The 19,798-nt window shown below is 38.9% G+C and overlaps 1 protein-coding gene across 1 annotated transcript in view; it reads left to right on the plus strand.

Moving 5' to 3' along the window:
* Positions 1-4,979: 4,979 nt before the first annotated feature.
* Positions 4,980-19,798, plus strand: part of slc43a1.L (solute carrier family 43 member 1 L homeolog) — a gene marked incomplete at its 5' end in the record, with an annotated part of 502,690 nt that continues 487,871 nt past the window's right edge. The window contains 1 exon segment of the mRNA NM_001094328.2: positions 4,980-5,140. Within this exon segment, the coding sequence (NP_001087797.1) occupies positions 4,987-5,140 (154 nt within the window).

The raw sequence follows: 19,798 nt of genomic DNA on the forward strand, positions 1-19,798 counted from the left end.
ACAGTTACTAACAGCAAGGGAGATTTGTAAATGGTATGGTGGTGGTCTGTGGCAATTATTTTGTCCATTTTTTGTCAAGTCAAGCCAAGCCAAGTCAGAAATACGGACAGACATTTTTGAACCAGACAGTACCAAATAATGGACTGTCCAATTCAAAACGGGACTGGTGGCCAACCCTAATAAATACCATCCATTCCTGGACCTTAGTTTACTTTTACTTGTTCTAGTGTCTTTTGAACACTCCTCTACTAAAAAGGAAACTTTCATTAATTCATTTGTCAGTTGTGTAAACAGATGAAAAATTACATTTTAATACGTACATTTGCTCTGCAACTGCTCTCATCAAGCAATTTACCTTTCTCTCATACATAGTAACATAGTAACATAGTAACATAGTAAGTAAGGTTGAAAAAAGACACATGTCCATCGAGTTCAACCTTTTTTTTTTTTTTTTTTAATTAACTACCCATCTGCCAGTTGATCCAGAGGAAGGCAAAAAAAACCATCTGAAGCCTCTCCAATTTGCCTTAGAGGGGGAAAAATTCCTTCCTGACTCCAAAATGGCAATCGGACTAGTCCCTGGATCAACTTGGACAATGAGCTATTTCCCATAACCCTGTATTCCCTTACTTGCTAAAAAGCTATCCAACCCCTTCTTAAAGCTATCTAATGTATCAGCCTGTACAACTGATTCAGGGAGAGAATTCCCCATCTTCACAGCTCTCACTGTAAAAAACCCCTTCCGAATATTTAGGCGGAACCTCTTTTCTTCTAATCGGAATGGGTGACCTCGTGTCAGATGGAAAGACCTACTGGTAAATAAAGCATTAGAGAGATTATTATATGATCCCCTTATATATTTATACATAGTCATCATATCACCCCTTAAGCGCCTCTTCTCCAGCGTCAACATCCCCAATTTGACCAGTCTTTCCTCATAGCTAAGATTTTCAGTACCTTTTACCAGCTTAGTTGCCCTTCTCTGTACCCTCTCTAATACAATAATGTCCTGTTTGAGTGATGGAGACCAAAACTGTACAGCATATTCTAGATGGGGCCTTACAAGTGCTCTATACAGTGGAAGAATGACCCCTTCCTCCCTTGACTCTATGCCCCTTTTAATACAGCTCAAGACCTTATTTGCTCTTGATGCTGCCGAGTGGCATTGCTTGCTACAGCCAAGTTTATCATCTACAAGGACTCCAAGGTCCTTTTCCATAATGGATTTGTCTAGTGCAGTCCCATTAAGGGTATAAGTGGCTTGGATATTTTTACATCCCAGGTACATGACTTTACATTTATCAACATTGAATCTCATTTGCCACTTAGCTGCCCAGATTGCCAGTTTGTCAAGATCATGTTGCAAGGATGCCACATCCTGGATGGAATTAATTGGGCTGGATAATTTTGTGTCATCTGCAAACACTGATACATTACTTACAACACCCTCCCCTAAGTCATTAATGAACAAGTTAAATAAAAGTGGACCCAATATTGAGCCCTGGGGGACCCCACTAAGAACCTTACTCCAAGTAGAGAATGTCCCATTAACAACCACCCTCTGTACCCGATCCTGTAGCCAGTTTCCTATCCACGTGCAGACGCCTTCATTAAGCCCAACAGACCTTAGTTTAGAAAGCAGTCATTTGTGGGGCACAGTATCAAACGCTTTGGCAAAATCCAAATAGATCACATCTACTGCCCCCCCCACTGTCCAGAATCTTACTTACCACATCATAAAATGCAATCAAATTCGTCTGACATGACCTATCCTTCATAAAGCCATGCTGATTGTTGCTCATAATGCCATTCATTAGGACAAAATTTTGAATGTAATCCCTTAACAAGCCTTCAAATAATTTGCCTACCATAGATGTAAAGTTTACTGGCCTATAATTGCCAGGCTGAGATTGTAATCCCTTTTTAAATATTGGAATAACATCAGCTTTTCTCCAATCCATAGGCACCATACCAGATGACAGTGAATCTGAGAAAATCAGAAATAAGGGCTGGTCTAAAACTGAACTAAGCTCTCTTAGAACCCGGGGGTGTATGCCATCAGGCCCTGGAGCCTTGTTTACATTAATTTGTATTAAAGCTTTTTGAATCATATCCTGAGTCAGCCACTGACTAGATTGAGCTGAACCATTCGTGCAGTTATTAAGTGAGCCTGGGAACCCAGACTACTCTATTGTATACACTGAAGAAAAGAACTGATTTAACACATTTGCATTATCTGTATCTGTTACAACCATACTGGTACCATTATTTAATGGAGCAACACTCTCAACCTGCATCTTTTTACTATTAATATATTTAAAAAACTTTTTAGGGTTAGTTTTCACCTCCACCACAATTAACTCTTCATTTCTTTTCTTAGCCTTCCGGATTGCTGATTTACAACTTTTATTACATTGTTTATATTCATTAAATGCAGCTTCTGTCCCTACAGATTTGTAGTTTTTAAATGCCTTTCTCTTCTTTCCCATTAACTTCTTTACTTCTGTATTAAGCCACACAGGATGATTCTTAGAGCTTCTACGAAGGGCTCCACACCTTCTTGCTTCCATTTTTTTTACTATTTACATATTTAAAAATAACATTGGATTCATTTTGCTCCTCCCTTAAAGGAAATATGTACAGGAGTAATTTTTATTTGAAACACAGCTACTTAACAGGTACTTAACTGAGTTTATTCATAGGTTTCAAGCTGAACATTATAGAAATAAAATATATGTATGTATGTTCAGGACCGCCATCAGAAATCGTAGGGCCCCATACAACAAAATTTCCTGGGCCCCCTGGACTACGCCCACCACAAGCCCCACCTACAGGTCTGCCCTCCCCACCACACAGTAAAAAAACAAAAAAAATATTGGTGGCTAGGGTTCCCACATGTTAATAAAAAATAAAAAGATATTGGTAGTCAGGGCCCCCCATAAAAAAACATTTGTGGCCAGGGCCCTCCCATTAAAAAATATTGGTGGCTAGGACCCCACATGAGAAAAAAAATTGGTGGCCAGCCCCCCCCCCCCACATTATAAGAAAATTGGTGGCAAGGGCCCCTTAAACGTCCATGCCTTCCGAAAGTCAGCAGCGCTCAGAAAGATGGGGGGCCCGGCTAATCAAGTAAGTGTGGCATGGCCGAGGCCCCCCTTACCCTCGGGGCCCCCTACAACTCTCCCCCCTGTCCCCCCCCTGATGGCTGCCCTGTGTATATTTTAATGAACTGGGAAAAAAAAAAAAAAAAAAAAATAATGTTGATAGAGACAATTTCCATTGTCTTCTATTAAACCTCGCCAGCTTTTACTTGCCATATTTTTTCTTGCAAATTTTCACTGGTTTAAATAAATACCATCTATTCCAGAGCATACTGAATTGGTGTTTGCGTTGTTTTTTTCTTGAATCGTGAGAAAAACCCAACCTAAATTTTTGATACATAGGCCCCTCAGTGTTATAATTGCTGACTATGATTCAGCACATTTGTGGTAAAATTAATTTTTTTATCTTCCATTTGCCCCATAGAGTTTACAAACACCATACTGTACAAATCAAAATATTACCTTACGGCTTTTCCTAACTCCCTAAAGCAAAAAGGGATAAAGCATTTCAAGTTTGAAGTTGATTTAACCCTTTGTTAACAGTATTTAATTTCGTAATCCAAAACAGTCTCCTTTGCAATAACATACTCGTATTATCCCTTTCAGATCTGTTCGGTTCCAGAATCTGCCACCTTATGCTATGTTTGCATTCAGATAAATGTCTGCTGATGCTCTTATTACATCTTGTTGCATCTTTAATACTCCTATGCTTATTGAGACACTACCATATTTGCCTGAAAGTTTGTCCAATGTAGGCTAGCGCACATGGACACTTCAAGAGATACTTCAATGCTAAGAAACAAAAAACGTTTTTGTGGTACATTTCCATGTCTTTCATGCCAAAACTGTAACAGTATTACTTACCCCAATATTACTCACCCCTCACAAGGATTTAACATTATCATTAAGGATTTAACATTATCTCTTGAAGTGGCCATGTGGTCAAGCCTATGTTGGACAAACTTGCAGGCAAATATGGTTTATCTCAATGAGCATAGCAGTAGTATTAAATATTCAATAAGATGTAATGTTGTCAGTACTGAAAAATAATAAATATCTGCAGAGTTGGAATGGTTCAGCAAGACCACAGAAAAAAAGGTGGGCTGATCCAGTTCCACTCTTCTGAATGCATTGGCCCCTCCACCCCACAATAATGCAAGCACAGAAGTGTGTTATGAGCGGTATGAGGTTGGCAGAAGCGTAACTAGAGGGGGGCGGGCCCTGGCGCAGGACGCGCAGCCGGGCCTCCGCCCCCTCCATACACCCGGAACTGGGAACATCGGCGCGCGGACTGCCGGGGGGCCCTGAGGGGGTGCGGGCCCTGGCCCTGCTCCCCCAGGTAGTTCCGCCACTGGAGGTTGGGTGCCATGTGAAGGGCCCTTCGGTTCCTATGAAGGGCAAGGCCCCTCAAAGGAGTTGCAGTCTTGGTGGGCACTGACACCCCAGTCCGACCATGTATACCTAATGGTTGGGAAAACACTTGAATTTATACAAATGAACTTGTAAACCAGATCTCATTTGGAGTTCATATAAAGGGTCTAAACTCATTCATGGTTTCCGTATTCAAATACCTCAGCTTGCTGCTGATCATTTTCTTTTCCTCAACAAAAAAAGAAGAAGCTTGGCAGGCTGAGCTTTTTATTTTTTGAAAAACCTCTTTCGGAAAAAAAAAATGATTGGCAGCAAACCGAGGTATTCAGATTCAGAAACCATGTGTGAGTTTAGTATTGTTGGGTACATACCAGTACTGTCATTACCAGCTGCCATAGTGTCTGAAGAATGTATAAGTTAGCAGCACTAGAATAAAAAAACATGCATGGATATATATGCATGTGAAGTCATAGACGACAACTCATATATCATTTTTTTCTTATTTCATACAGATATGGCACCCTCCCTGGAGACCACATATTCACGCCGTTGGTGGATAGCGTGCACAGCAGTTCTGGAAAACCTTTTCTTTTCTGCTGTTCTTTTTGGATGGGGGTCTCTGCTCATTATGTTACAGCAGGAAGGATTTTACTCACACCTCTGCTCAGGTTTGGCTCAACAATGCAAAATATTTCTACTACTGATTAGTCAATTTGAGTCTGTGTATGTATTTGTGTTATTTGTAGAGAAAAGAGTACCCCTCCCAATCTAATTAACTCAGATAGGTCATTCCCATAGGTTATTAATACAACATTATGAACAGGTTAAGATTAAATACATTTTTATAAAAACCCCAATAACACCACCAATAACACCACCAATAAATATGAACTTAATAGTATCAATCACTTAATTAATTAATTGTTTTACTTTAAAGTGCAGTGCAGAGATTAATGAATCCCAATGAATTGATTAAAATAATTAATTTGAAAATCCCACAATTTTAAAGGTTAAAAAGGTCCTCTAAATGGGTTTTATCCTCCTTTAGTGGTGCAACAAAGTTCCTCAAATCAATAATTACAAGTCAATTAGTTGATTACAACATTGAAGATAACTTTAAACAATAATTAGAGATAAGCCGTTAATTAATAATATACTAGTGATACCACTATGTATTAGAATTTCCGGATCACTTTCAATTAAAGAATTACCATCTAAGAGGTTTTGAAATTAGTAAAAGCAGAGTAACGCAGACGTGCATTTCGCAAATTGAGCTTTGCCAAGGCGAGTGAATATCTTCCCGGGACACACAATTTAAATCTCTTCCAGTGTTGAGTCATTCTGGAACTATCGCAGGAACTGGCGGAGCACACCATCTCTCACACAGGCTTCATAGTTCCTGCTGTTCCCAAATTACATCAGTACACCATTACATATGTGTGGAGGGAATCCTTTCATATGTCAATCACTATGGGCCATTTAAATTAGAGTATATTATCAAAAGCTCCATATTGGTTAGACTTCCCTTAGTTTAATATTGGTTCTCTGTTTATACCAGGAGACTTTCCTGTTCTGCTAATCAAATTAAGTAAATCAATTTTTAACTATTCTTATTTATTGGTTCGCATTTTAATAGACATTAATTTATTTAAGCATTAAATGGGTTCTGGGTCCATACTGTGTGATTTTTTGAAATGTTGAGCTACAGTAGATATGGCTTTATCATTTTTATTCAGATTGCCTGCAGTTCTAATTGCACTACAGTGTTGTTGCATTCTTGTTTTTAACATCTGAGTGGTCATACCAATATATTTTATTCTACAGGGGCATTCAATGCAATAAATTACACCTTGGGTCCTGCAATAGATAATAGTAATAGTAATTATTAAACTTTATGTATTTTGCCAAAATGGTCTTCAAAGGTGGTGATCTTTTGTTTGGTACACATATTACAATCCCCACAGGGAAAACACAACTGCAGGCAATCTGAATAAAAATGATAAAACCATATCTACTGTCACTCAACATTTCAAAAAATTGTATGGATCCAGAAAAGGAAAGGAAACCTTGAACAAGCTCTTGGATTTTACTAAGATCTATTGGATCTTTAAACTCAATACTATGTCCCCAAATGGAATAAATGAGAATAATCATACACCATTTATCTGATTTGTAAAATCCAGAGTAGTCCTTTATATAATAAAATTATTTTTAATAAACTTGATATAAAAATTACAAAGTAATGGAAATTAATCTATTTATGGTTTTATTATAAATGTATAAATATGTCTATTAAAGTTAATGCTTAAATAAATTAATGTCTTTTAAAATGCAAACCAATAAATAGGAGTAGTTAAAAATTGATTTACTTAATTTGATTAGCAGAACATGAAAGTCTCCTGGTATAAACAGAGAACCAATATTGAACTAAGGAAAGTCTAACTAATATGGGCCTTTTGATAATATACCCTAATTTAAATGGCCCATAGTGATTGATATATCAGGGGATTCCCTCCACACATACGTAATGACGTACTGATGCAATTTGGGAACGGCAGGAACTATGAAGCCTGTACGAGAGAAGGGCATGCTGTGATCCGCCAGTTCTCGCGATAGTTCCAGAATGACGTGTTACGCTAATCTGGAATATCTAGACCACAAGTAGTTAAGTGTCCAGCTAGTGATAAGAGCATGGGTTACATTGCGACTCACACTTCAGGATCAGGACCTTTGCTAAGTGGAAGTTTCCCATTAAGGTGTTGTGGAACTACAACTCTCAGGCTACTGTATAGAAAAAATAGGAATGATTGGACGCCAGGAGGTTCTTTTGTTGAAACAAAAAGGGTGATTTATTAGTCCAAGACAATGACCACAGGTTTACTCACATATGAGCAGGTATTAGTAGATGTACATCACATTAGGCAGAACAGGCAGATGACGTAGCATAGAGACTCCCATAAGGCATTGCAGTTAAAGAGTACATCAATTCCCTCAGGCAGATATACCTCAATGTGGTCCAGATCCCATCCAGTGGAGTGGTCAGGGAGAAAGAGTCTAAGCCTGACACCCTATCCACTGTGGTCCCTTCACTAAAGGCAATCAAGAAGCCTTGGGAAGCTACACCCTGCTACAGATCCTTGATGGAGCACATAGCTGCTCTTGCTAGTTAAGCTTTCTATCTTACTCTCCTAGAGAGTCTATAACAGAACTATCCTGTTCTAGCTAAACCTCTTTCAAAGGGTTCCCTGGTCGCCAACTTAAACACCAGCAGCCAAAGAAGAAGATCCACCCCTTTCCACACATTATATTGAAGTGTGGTAGGAAGTGTTCATTACACCCCTTGGCCAATAACTGATAGGTGAATACTTAAACTAGATTCATGGACTTTTGCCCAGCAACTAGGGAAAAGGGGGAAGGGTAGGGATTTAAAGCTATAGGAGCATAGCAAATCCTATTGGTCCCTACAGACGCAACACGGAATAGATGTAAATTGTGCGTCCTGGGAAGATCTTCACTCGCCTTGACAAAGCTCAATTTGCGAAATGCGTGTCGGCGTTACTCTGCTTTTACTAACTTAAAAACCTCTTAGATAGTAATTTTTTAATTGAAAGCGATCCAGAAATTACATAGGGGTGGTTAAACTTTCTAGCCTGCTGCTCGGCTCATATTATTTGTCTTTACTCTATCTTTTACTACAATCTCAAGAGGCCCACAGTCCTTGTTACTCTGCCTCCTCCATCTTTGTGGTGTCCTAGGGATAGAAATTATCAGGCAGTAGAAATCAGGACAACTCCACCTACTATTTTTCCATTTTCCTACTTTATGAAATCGAGCAATGGGGCATTTTATCCTATTTAAATTAAAGGTCACTATAAACGAATCATACCATCATAATCACTTATCTCTAATTATTGTTTAAAGTCGTCCTTAGTTTTGTAATCAACTAATTGATTTGTAATTATTGATTTGAGTAAGTTTGTTGCACCACTAAAGGAGGATAGAACCCATTTAGGGGACCTTTTTAACTTTTAAAATTGTGAGATTTTCCAATTAATTATTTTAATCAATTCATTGGGATTAATTAATCTCTGCACTGCAGTTTAAAATAAAATGATTAATTCATTAAGTGATTGATACTATTTCATTTTTATTGGTAGTGTTATTGGGTTTTATATAAGTATTTATTTAATCTTAACCTGTTGATAAAGTTCTATTTATAACCTATAGGAGGGACCTGTTTGCGTTAATTAGATTGGGCGGGGTACTTTTTTTTCTCTTCATCAACATTGTGAAATATATTACACTGACCATGGTCAGACCTCAGCTTAATCTAAAGGATACAAAACTTTAAACTATTACCAAGGGTATCTTTTGGTGCTTTTACATGACCTGCCAAGAATGTACATCATAAAATAAATCATACATTTTTTAGTCAGTTCGTATTTTGTTATTTCATTGATTTACGCTATTTTTGTGGTTTCATTGCAATTGTATCCCTGCATTATTGTTCCTTATATATTTTTAGTATTGTTTTGCTGTTTAGTGCTTTGGTATAGAAAGATATATTTTCCTTAGTTTGATCTGCCAGAATATATGCTTTCCAAAAATACATGGTTTTCTGGGGGTCTTTTTACAGTTTGGGGGTCTTATGGCACATAACGCACAGTTGGGGCTCTCTTTTCTGCAGCTTAGTTGGCTAGCGTGAAAATTCATATGCACGTTTTTCAATTGGGGTCCGTACACACCACATACTTTGGTAAATCTATGCATATTGGGCATCATACTATTCATTAGACCTCTGACGTCCATGTTTAGGGTGATTTTTCTTTGTACGTAAATCAGCCAACGAAATGCAGATGCACACCTGGTTCCTCTTCAACGTACACGGTGCATGGGTATAGAAGGACGGCACCTCCAACAAGTAATACGAACCAAAGTACTCCAGCACAAGAAATCTGCTCAAGGGTTATTACCCGTGTTTAATGTCAAGCCAAAAAGGTTACAAAAAGATTTCATGTGCTGGAGTACTTTGGTTCGTATTCTTTGTACGTAAAACACTGTGTGCGAAAAATGCGGCAAACTGCTACATTTTTATGCGATTTTCAGAAATGTTTTAAAAACCTCTACATTTAGAAAAGCTTTGCAGTTTGGTAGTTTGGTGTAGAAAGACATCTTTATCTTTGTTGGATTCATCAGAATGTGTACTTTCCAAAAATATATGGTTTTGGGGGGTCTTTTCTGTTAGGAGGGTCTTGAGGCACACAATATGTAGTCAAGGGTCTATGTTCACAGAAGGAGAATTGGCAGCGGAGAAAACTCATATGCACTATTTTCATTTGGGGTCCACAAGTGCCAGCTGCATTGGTATATCTATGCATATTGGGCATCAAACTATTCAGTAGACCCTTGGCATCAATATTTATGGTGTTTTACAATTGTATGTAAGAAGTTGGGTGAGATAAATGCGGCCATTTGCAATATTTTTAGTAGATTTTCAGAAATGTAAAAACCGTTGCTTTTATCGCCAAATATAGGAAAGACTTGGTACTTGGAAGTAGAAAGAAATGCATACCCAATTTGGATTCGCGGGAATGTGTACTTTCTGAAAATATATGGTTTTCTGGGGTGAAATTACTTTTTTCTACCTTTGCCCACCCCCAAAACTATGTAAATGTGTTGATTTTGCAGTAACTAAAATGACAGGCCCTATATGACACGTGCTTGGGTACACCTATACATATTGGACATCAAACTGTTCACAGGACCCCAGGCTTTCATATTTGGGGTGATTTCTCTTGATACCTAAAAGTATGTGGAAAATACGATGCTGCAGGGAGGAAATTTTGAGGTGATTTTTGCAAATGTCACCAAAATCACCAAATTTAGGATTGGTTTGCGGCTTGGTACATTGGAGTACAAAAACATACACACCCAATTTGGATTCGTGGGAATGTGTACTTTCCAAAAATATATGTTTTTTTGGGGTGAATGCACTTTTTTCTACCTTTGCCCACCCCCAAAACTATGTAAATGTGTTGATTTTGCAGTACCTGAAATTACTGACCATTTGGGGGGTCTTCCTTTTGGGGCCCCTATATGCCACATGCTTGGGTACACCTATATATATATTGGGCATCAAACTGTTCAGAGGACCCCGGGATTTCATATTTAGGGTGATTTGTCTTCATACCTAAAAGTATGTGGGAAATACGATGCTGCAGGGTGGAAATGTGTACTTTCTGAAAGTGTATGTTTTTTCTGGGGTGAACTTACTTTTTTATACCTTTGCCCCCCCCAAAACTATGTAAATGTGTTGATTTTGCAGTACCTGAAATGACAGACCATATGGGGGGGGGTCCTCATTTTGGGGCCTCTATATGCAACGTGCTTAGGTACACATATACATATTTGGCATCAAACTGTTCAGAGGACCCCAGGCTTTCATATTTTGGGAGATTTATCTTGATACTCAATAGTATGTGGGACATACGATGCAGAAGGGTGGAAGTTTTGAAGTGTTTTTTGAAAATGTCCCTAAAATTGCCAAACTTAAGAAAGTTTTGTAGCTTGGTGCTTTGGAGTAGAAAGACATGCATACCCCATTTGGATTCGGGGGAATGTGTACTTTCAGAAAATATATGGTTTTCTGGGGTGAACATACTTTTTTCTACCTTTGCCCCCCCAAACGATGTAAATGTGTTGATTTTGCAGCACCTGAAATGACAGACCATATGGGGGGGGTCTTCATTTTGGGGCCCCTATATGCCACATGCTTGGGTATACCTATACATATTGGGTATCAAACTGTTCATAGGACCCCAGGCTTTCATACAGTATTTGGGGTTATTTATCTTGATACTCAATAGTATGTGGGACATACGATGCTGCAGGGTAGAAGTTTTGAGGTGATTTTTGGAAATGTCCCCAAAATTGCCAAATTTAGGAAAGGTTTGCGGCTTGGTGCATTGGAGTAGAAAGACATGCATACCCAATTTGGATTCATGGAAATATTTACTTTCCGAATATATATGGTTTTCTGGGATAAACATACTTTTTCTACCTTTGCCCCCCCCCCAAACAATGTAAATGTGTTGATTTTGCAGCACCTGAAATGACAGACCATATGGGGGTCTTCATTTTGGGGCCCCTATATGCCACGTGCTTCAGTAAACCTATACATATTGGGCATCAAACTGTTCAGGGGACCCCAGGCTTTCATATTTGGGGTGATTTATATTGATACATAATAATATGTTGGAAATACGATGTTGCAGGTTGGAAGTTTTGAGGTGATTTTAGAAAATGTCACCAAAATTGCCAAATTTAGGAAGGGTTTGCGGCTTGGTGCTTTGGAGTAGAAAGACATGCATACCCAATTTGGATTTGGGGGGTTGTGTTCTTTCCGAAAACATATGGTTTTCTGGGGTGAACATACTTTTTTCTAACTTTGCCCCCCCCCCCAAACTATATAAATGTGTTGATTTTGCAATATCTGGATTTACAGAATTGATAGCTCAAATGAGGTGTCTACATTTTAGGGCCCCTATATACCACATGCTTAGGTAAACCTATGTATATTGGGCATCAAACTGTTCAGTGGACCCCAGGCTTTCATATTTGGGGTGCTTTACATTGATAGCTAATGATGTGTGGGAGATAGGATGCTGTAGAGTGGAAGCTTTGAGGACATTTTTCAAAAAATTCACCAATTTCTATAAAACATTATAACTTTAGGAAACAATTGCAACTTGGTAGTTTGGAGTACAAAAATATATTTACCCATTTTTGATTCACCAGAATCTGTTCTTTCTAATAATGGGTAGTTTTCTAGGGTAAACCTACTGTTAGTGGAATGTTTGGCCTTGAAATGAAGTATGCAGTTTGGAAAGCAGTGCTTTGGAAATTAGGTAGTGTACAGCTTGTAGATTTTTATCTATACAAGTGAGAAATCTCCATAAAACTATATATGTTTGGTATTGCTGCGTTCAGGAGACAGAGACCTTTCCAAATTGACTTGTACATAACATAAATGATGTTTCTGATATATGTGATTGTTCTTTGTGAAACATGATTTTTTTCATTTTATTAGACACTAAGCCTATTTTTTTACAGAAGCAGAATTACACCAAAATTCTTGCATATTTTGAAAGTTCAGGTTGTCCTGAAAAACAATATATTGTTTTCCTCGGTAAACTAAAAGACCGTCCCAGGAAAGGCCCTTAAACTGAAAGAGTCCAAGAAGCACTAGCAGCTAAATTTCCATATAAATGGAAAACACACATTTAGGCATCCAATTAAACAAAACATATAGCCAATTATATCCAAGTTAATTCCCCACACTGATGCAAAAAATCAAAACATCTCTACTTAAATGGAATTCTTATACAATATTGAGGGCTGGGCCGCATAACAGTGGTCAAGATGGCAATCCTCCCCAAGATTTTATATTTGTTTGAGACTCTTCCGGTGGCAGTTCCCGGTCCTCAAGGATCTCCAAACAACCTTGTTCAAGTTCATATGGGGTAAACGCAGACACAGACTAGCATCTACAGTTATGAATAAAATGCAAGGGGGGCTTGCAGTCCCATCCCTGAGGGCATATTATGAGGCAGCTCACCTACGATCCCAGGATGGACCACATATGATCATACTAGCAAATGGGCATATATTGAGGCACTCTGGATCACTCCAATACACCTTAGCTCCCTTTTATGGGATACAGGAGAAAAGGGCTCCTCAACAGTCCTTTCCCCAATGTCATTTACATTATGGATATGGAAATTGTGCAAGGCGAAATATAGATTAGCTAATCCCCTCTCTTTGGTATCCCCATTTTTGGCTAATCCCTCCTTCTCCCCAGGCCTCTCAGAACATCTTAAGAGTCATTGGGGTTCACAATGCTTATTTAGAATATATGACCTTCTAAACCCCCTAACCTTAAAGCGATTGGCCTTTGAATAGATCCAAAATAATTTCACATCTCTCCTACAAAAATTTAATGAATATGTACAGATCCTCCACTCTGCTATGCCATACCTCCCTATGAATCTACCTATTTCTCCACTTACATATTTTGAGAGAATTTGCTTAACAGGACTCCCTCAGAAAGCATTGATTGCCTCAATATATAGCAACATTTTGACCATATCTGAGGACCCTTTCTCTAAACATCCTTACATGTTAAAGTGGTAACAGATCACCTCCACAACCCTCTCTTTGGAGGACTGGTCTGAGATTTGGGAGGATGCTAACAAAAGTGCAATGTGTGTTAGACAAAAAGAGAGTTTTTTTGGTATGATACTCCTGTAAAACTCAATTGTATCTTTCCAGGAACCTCTCCAATGTGTTAGAGAGAATGTGGTTACAGGGGAACTCAACAACATATAATGTGGGAGTGCCCTAAGATCTTAACACTACGGTGAGAAGTGGAGGAATCGTTCGAAACTAACGATTCAAACGATTTAAATGATCGATGGAACGATTTTCAAAAAAAAACAACTTTGACTTCTAAAAACTTCTAGGTTCTAGGAGGTCCCCGTAGGCTAACATAGCAATTCTGCAGGTTTAAGGTGGTGAAATGTCGAAGTTTTTTAAAGAGACAGTACTTCGATTTTCGAATGGTCGAATATTCAATTCGAATCAAATTTTGGCATATTCGATGGTCGAAGTACCCAAAAATTACCTCAAAATTCGAACTTTTTGAATTAGAAAATTCACTTCGAATTCACTTCGACCTTTAGTAAATGAGACCCATAATGTGAATTATGCCACGCCTCAAGTGGATAATGAAACTGAAATAGCCTAAGGTGAATTACGATAGTTTTACTGACCTTTCCCCTTCAAGGGCCTCCCCTCCCTCCCCTTATATTTCTTTCACCTCCCCATTTTCTTTGGGTATATTATATAAAAGTTCAATGTTTGAAACTGAACGGACACTGTCAAAGAAAACACTAGCTCATACCAAGATATGTCTGAGATATGTTTCCATTTGTTTATTACTGTGTAACATCAGATAAAATGCAAATACCAAAACTGTATATTCATGCATAATTGTTGGAATGTATGTACCATATGACTTTGATGTCACTTATTTCGCTGACAATTGTGTGAACTTGAGAAATAAATGAAAAAACGCAATAAAAATATGTTACAAAAAAAAAGAAATAAGGAATGACCATTAAATAGGCCAAATGTTTAGCAGCAGGAGGGCCCACCAACACCTGGGCCCACCAAGACTTTTCCTTGTATCCTGGTGGGCCAGTGCGACACTGGCCACATGACACATTAGCAGTTGGTATTTTCATACGGTAGTGCTTACTTATTAGTTAATGTTAACCAGCTGTGTCTAACAACATCACAGTTTACCGTCCGTCAATTTTGCTGTGTTGCAGTAACATAAGGGAGAAGGTGTGACGTGTGGGGGAAAGGAAAAGAGGAAGAAGGGGGCAGGGTCGGACTGGGGGGTCCGGGGCCCACCGGGACTGGTGTCCAGGGCCCCCCTCTGGCCCCCTCTACCTACTTGTTAGGTGAATCCCTCCTCGGCGCCCAGGCGGCGCATCGCGCATGCGCAAACGGCGCGCATGCACAAACGGAAACGGCGCTCGGCGCGCATGCGCAAACGGCGCTGCTGTGCGCCCGAAATTTTTTTTATTATTTTTAAAAAACTGTTTGGGAGAGGGGGACTGGCCCGGCGGGGCCCACTAGGGTCGGGGCCCACCGGGTATTTTCCCGGTATCCCGCCGGGCCAGTCCGACACTGGAAGGGGGAAAGGAGAAGGGAGGAAAGCGAGTAGAATATTTTAGATATCGTTTTGCTTTTACTTCATAGTTCAGTGTATATGTTCATTACCCTATGTCTCCTTGTCAGTTCCTGACTGCAGGCTCTCCAAGTGTTAGATCCATGGGTACCACACCAGCTCCCCCTCATAGCTCCTATCCAGAAGTCTTTCATTAAAGGAATTGTTCAGTGTAAAAATAAAAACAGGGTAAAGATAGGCTGTGCAAAATAAAAAATGTTTCTAATATAGTTAGTTAGCCAAAAATGTAATATATAAAGCCTGGCGTGACTGGATGTCTAACATAATAGCCAGAACACTACTTCCTGCTTTTCAGCTCTCTTGGTTTACACTGGTTACCCTGGTTACCAGGCATAACCAATCAGTGATTTGAGGGGGGCAACATGGGTCATATCTGTTGCTTTTGAAACTGAGCTGCATGCTGAGGATAAATTGCAAACTCACTGAATAGTTGTGTCCCATGTGGCCCCCCTTCAAGTAGCTCAGAGTTAGAGAGCTGAAAAGCAGGAAGAAGTGTTCTGGCTATTATGCTAGACAACCAGTAACTCCAGGATTTATACATTTTTGTCTAACTTTATTATAAACATTTTTTATTTTGCACAGCCTATTTACCCAGTTTTTATTTTCACACTGAACTGTTCCTTTAATGGATACCATTGGCCTAATCCAGTTTACCTTTGTCATCAATGTTTACAGTCCTGGGATTTGAGTTTTTTTCCAGTTCACAGCCAAAAGAGATCTTGCTTCTGTGAGGTTCTAATTTGCAGGATTGTTTGGCATGTATGGGTTGAAATTTTCATGCCTAGAAATAATGTGTGTGGGGCTGTTTGTATGGTGCAGTGTAGAAACTCAGAGAGTAGAATAGCTACCATCTTCCAGAATTCCTGGGCCACTGTACAGGTGCCCCAGGTGTGTAGGAAGGATCCTCATTTACCTAATTTTCCTCACATTCCCTAAAGCAGGAGGGGAGGTCTGGGTTGACTCTGAGTCTGCTAATGCATGTGGGAGTGTAGTACCAGTGAAATATGATTTTGTATGCCCTTTCCCTAGAAACTGTGCATATGGATGTTTTTAAGCTGTGTTCTATATGTATGCCCAGGACTTCTCAGAAATTGTGAGATCTAAATCTTCTTCCCATTTTGTCATGTATGGTTGCCATAATTCTGTATTGTCTGATGCAAAGCAGAGGTATAAGAATGTGTTTAAAGCAGTAGTAAAGTCTAAAATAGAATAAACTAGAAATGTTGTATTTTGTATACATAAACATGAACTTACTGCACCACAAGCCTAATCAAACAAATTATTTATGCTTTCAAAGTTGGCCACAGGGGGTCAACATCTTGTAATTGTTAAACATCTTTGCAAGACCAAGACTGTGCACATGCTCAGTGTGGTCTGGGCTGCTTAGGGATCATCATAAATATCATAAATATCATATCAAAACAGCAAGTCAAATAATATCTGCCAGAAGCCGATACAGCAAGACTGATTAATAATCAGAATATGCAGACTGCACTGGGTCCTGTGTTGTCACGTAATCTAATGTGGATTTTATAGTTTTCGTATTTTTTTGATACAAACATTCTCCAACTCTGCAGAACCAGTGGCTGTTGCAAAATAATCCACCAAATAGAATAGCAGACTGCTCTACAGGGAAACAAACACAGCTGCTTGTGTTCTGCATGGCTGGGAAGTAAGGTGGCTCACCCTGCCGTTCATAAATATGATTGTTTCCATGCAGAGCAGTAAGGGACCATCTGACAATTTCTATCCACAGCAGTAAATGAAGGAAGAATTTCACTGCATACAGTCAAATTTCTTTTAAAAACTGTACACATTTTTTAATTATATTATTAAGTATTTTGGAGATAGGTTTCTTTTTCATTAAATAAAGTAAAAATAGGATTTTATTTTTTTGCCTTTACATGCCCTTTAAATGTGTTGGGTAGGTGCATTTGTGACACATGGTGTAGAAGTAGGTGAGGGAGTGATTTCTTTGAGTTTAATCTCAGATTTGACCTAATGAGTCTAATTTGTAAATAACCGAAACATTGTGGAATTTCATGATTCTCCTTACATTGTTGGAATGATTAAACTATCTGGTCAGAGGAGAAAGCTGTGAGAGTGAGCATGTTTGCTGTTATTCAGGGTATGAAATCTGTTGGGGTGTATCCCGGTGTGAAGTCTTTGTTGTAGAAAACAATTCTGTATCTGGTGTTAGAGGTGTTTAATTTCAATTTGATTGCTATTTTGTCCCATAAGTCTAATGTTTGCTGTAATGGAGGTAGGAGGTCCATGGGAATGACCCTAGATGCCCTGGGTATCCAGGGTAGTGGGGCTGTGAAATGGTTCTCAATTTCTTTCCATGGCTGTCTTGTTGGGGCATGTGTATGGACCATTGCTTCTTGTCTGCTAGCTAAATAGTACCTGTATATGTGAGGTACCCCCAGAACACCCTGCAACTTGGGTTTGGTCATAATTGCCACTTTATTTCTGGGCTTATTCCCTCCCCAAATAAAGTTTGATAAGGCATTTTTGAAGAGAGACTGCTATCTTTTCAGGGAAGTGTATTGGTAGCATCCTGAAAAGATATAGGAGTCTTGGCAGTAACTTAATTTTGATGGTCGCTATTCTGTCAAACCATGACAGGTGGTATGTGTGACATGTGGTCAGGTTTTTTACTGAGTCTGTCTATCAGTTTGGGGTAGTTGGCCTTATATAGAGTATCATAGGATGGATTGAGATAGGTACCTAGATATGCTAATTAACGTTTTTCCCATTTATAGTCAAAGTTTAGTTGCAGCAGTTTTAGTTCTGATTTGAACATTCTTAATGGGAGCATGGATCACCGTACCAGAGGCCACCCCTTTAGACTAGAAGAAAAGAACTTTCATTTGAAGCAACGTAGAGGGTTCTTCACAGTCAGGACAGTGAGGTTGTGGAATGCACTGCCGGGTGATGTTGTGATGGCTGATTCAGTTAATGCCTTTAAGAATGGCTTGGATGATTTTTTGGACAGACATAATATCAAAGGCTATTGTGATACTAAACTCTATAGTTAGTATAGGTATGGGTATATAGAATTTGAATTAAAAGTAGGGAGGGGTGTGTGTATGGATGCTGGGTTTTCATTTGGAGGGGTTGAACTTGATGGACTTTGTCTTTTTTCAACCCAATTTAACTATGTAACTATGTGTGATTTCGTAAGATTAATTGATTAATGATTTATATCCCAAGATGTGCTGAAAGTGTTCTAGGTTGTGAGGTGTAGTTTGGGGGGAAGTGAGTGTAAGGAGAAGGAGAGAAGTCATCAGCAAACAGATTGATTTTATATTACTTGTCCATCACCTGAAAGCCCCTAATATTCGGATTGTTTCTAATAGCATGGGCCTGAGGCTCTAGGGATAGTGTGAATATTAAAGTGGACCTGTCACCCAGACACAAACATTTGTATAATAAAAGTCCTTTTCAAATTAAACATGAAATCCAATTTCTATTTTTTATTTAAGCATTCATAGCTGTTGTAAACTCATTTAAAAATCTCAGCTGTCAATCAAATATTGTCTGCCCCTCCTCTATGCCCGTGGCATAGAGGCGGGGCAAACAATTACTTTCACTTTCAATTCAGCACTTCCTAGAACTCACAGCTCCCCATGCATTCCCCCACTTCTCTTTACCATTTAATTGTGTAGCCAGGACATGGGGATGGACATCAGGTCCCCCATTCTGGTGCACAAACAAGATTCTGAGATGATACAAGGCTTGTCTTAATAACAGTGTCCACAAAATGGCTCCTGCCTGCTTGTTATAATTATGAATTCCCAGACTGAAGAAAACAAGATTCAAATAATTTATATAGTGTAATTAAAGTTCATTTTCCTTGACTAATCTGATAAAATAGGATTTTGAATATTTTTTTTGGGTGACGGGTCCCCTTTAAGGGGCAGATTTATGAAGGGTTGAATTTCGAATATGAAAAACTTTGAAATTTGAAAAAAAAAGAACAACCCTAATTTTTTTTTGGTCAAATAGGTCAGTTTTCAATCTAATTCGAATCGTGCGAATTGAAGTAATAGCGCATTTGATCGAATTCATTTCAAAGTTTCGACCATTCGCCAAGGAAAACCTGTTGAATTGCTGTTTTAGCTTATGGGGGACCCCTAGAACCTATTTGGAGTCAATTGCTGGACTTTGAAAAATCTAAGTTTTTTTTGTCACTGGGCGACTAATCTCCCCAAATCTCTGCCCTTAGAGCTGACACTTTGTGTTAAAACTTGCAATGTGTTTCATGCTTTTCTGTTAAAGGGATTCTATCATGATTTTAATGGTGTCATTTTTAATCCTAAATTACACTGCTTACACTGCAAATAATTCACTCTACCATATAAATTTAAATTCCTAATCCAACTTGTAATATTGGTGTGTAGGCTGCCATCTCAGGTCATTTTGTCTGGTAATGTGCTTTCAGAAAGAGCCAGTGCTACACTATGGAACTGTTTTCTGACAGGCTACTATTTCTCCTACTCAGTGT

The sequence above is a fragment of the Xenopus laevis genome, chromosome 7L (assembly GCF_017654675.1).
Source record: "Xenopus laevis strain J_2021 chromosome 7L, Xenopus_laevis_v10.1, whole genome shotgun sequence".
In the NCBI taxonomy this organism is placed as follows: domain Eukaryota; kingdom Metazoa; phylum Chordata; class Amphibia; order Anura; family Pipidae; genus Xenopus; species Xenopus laevis.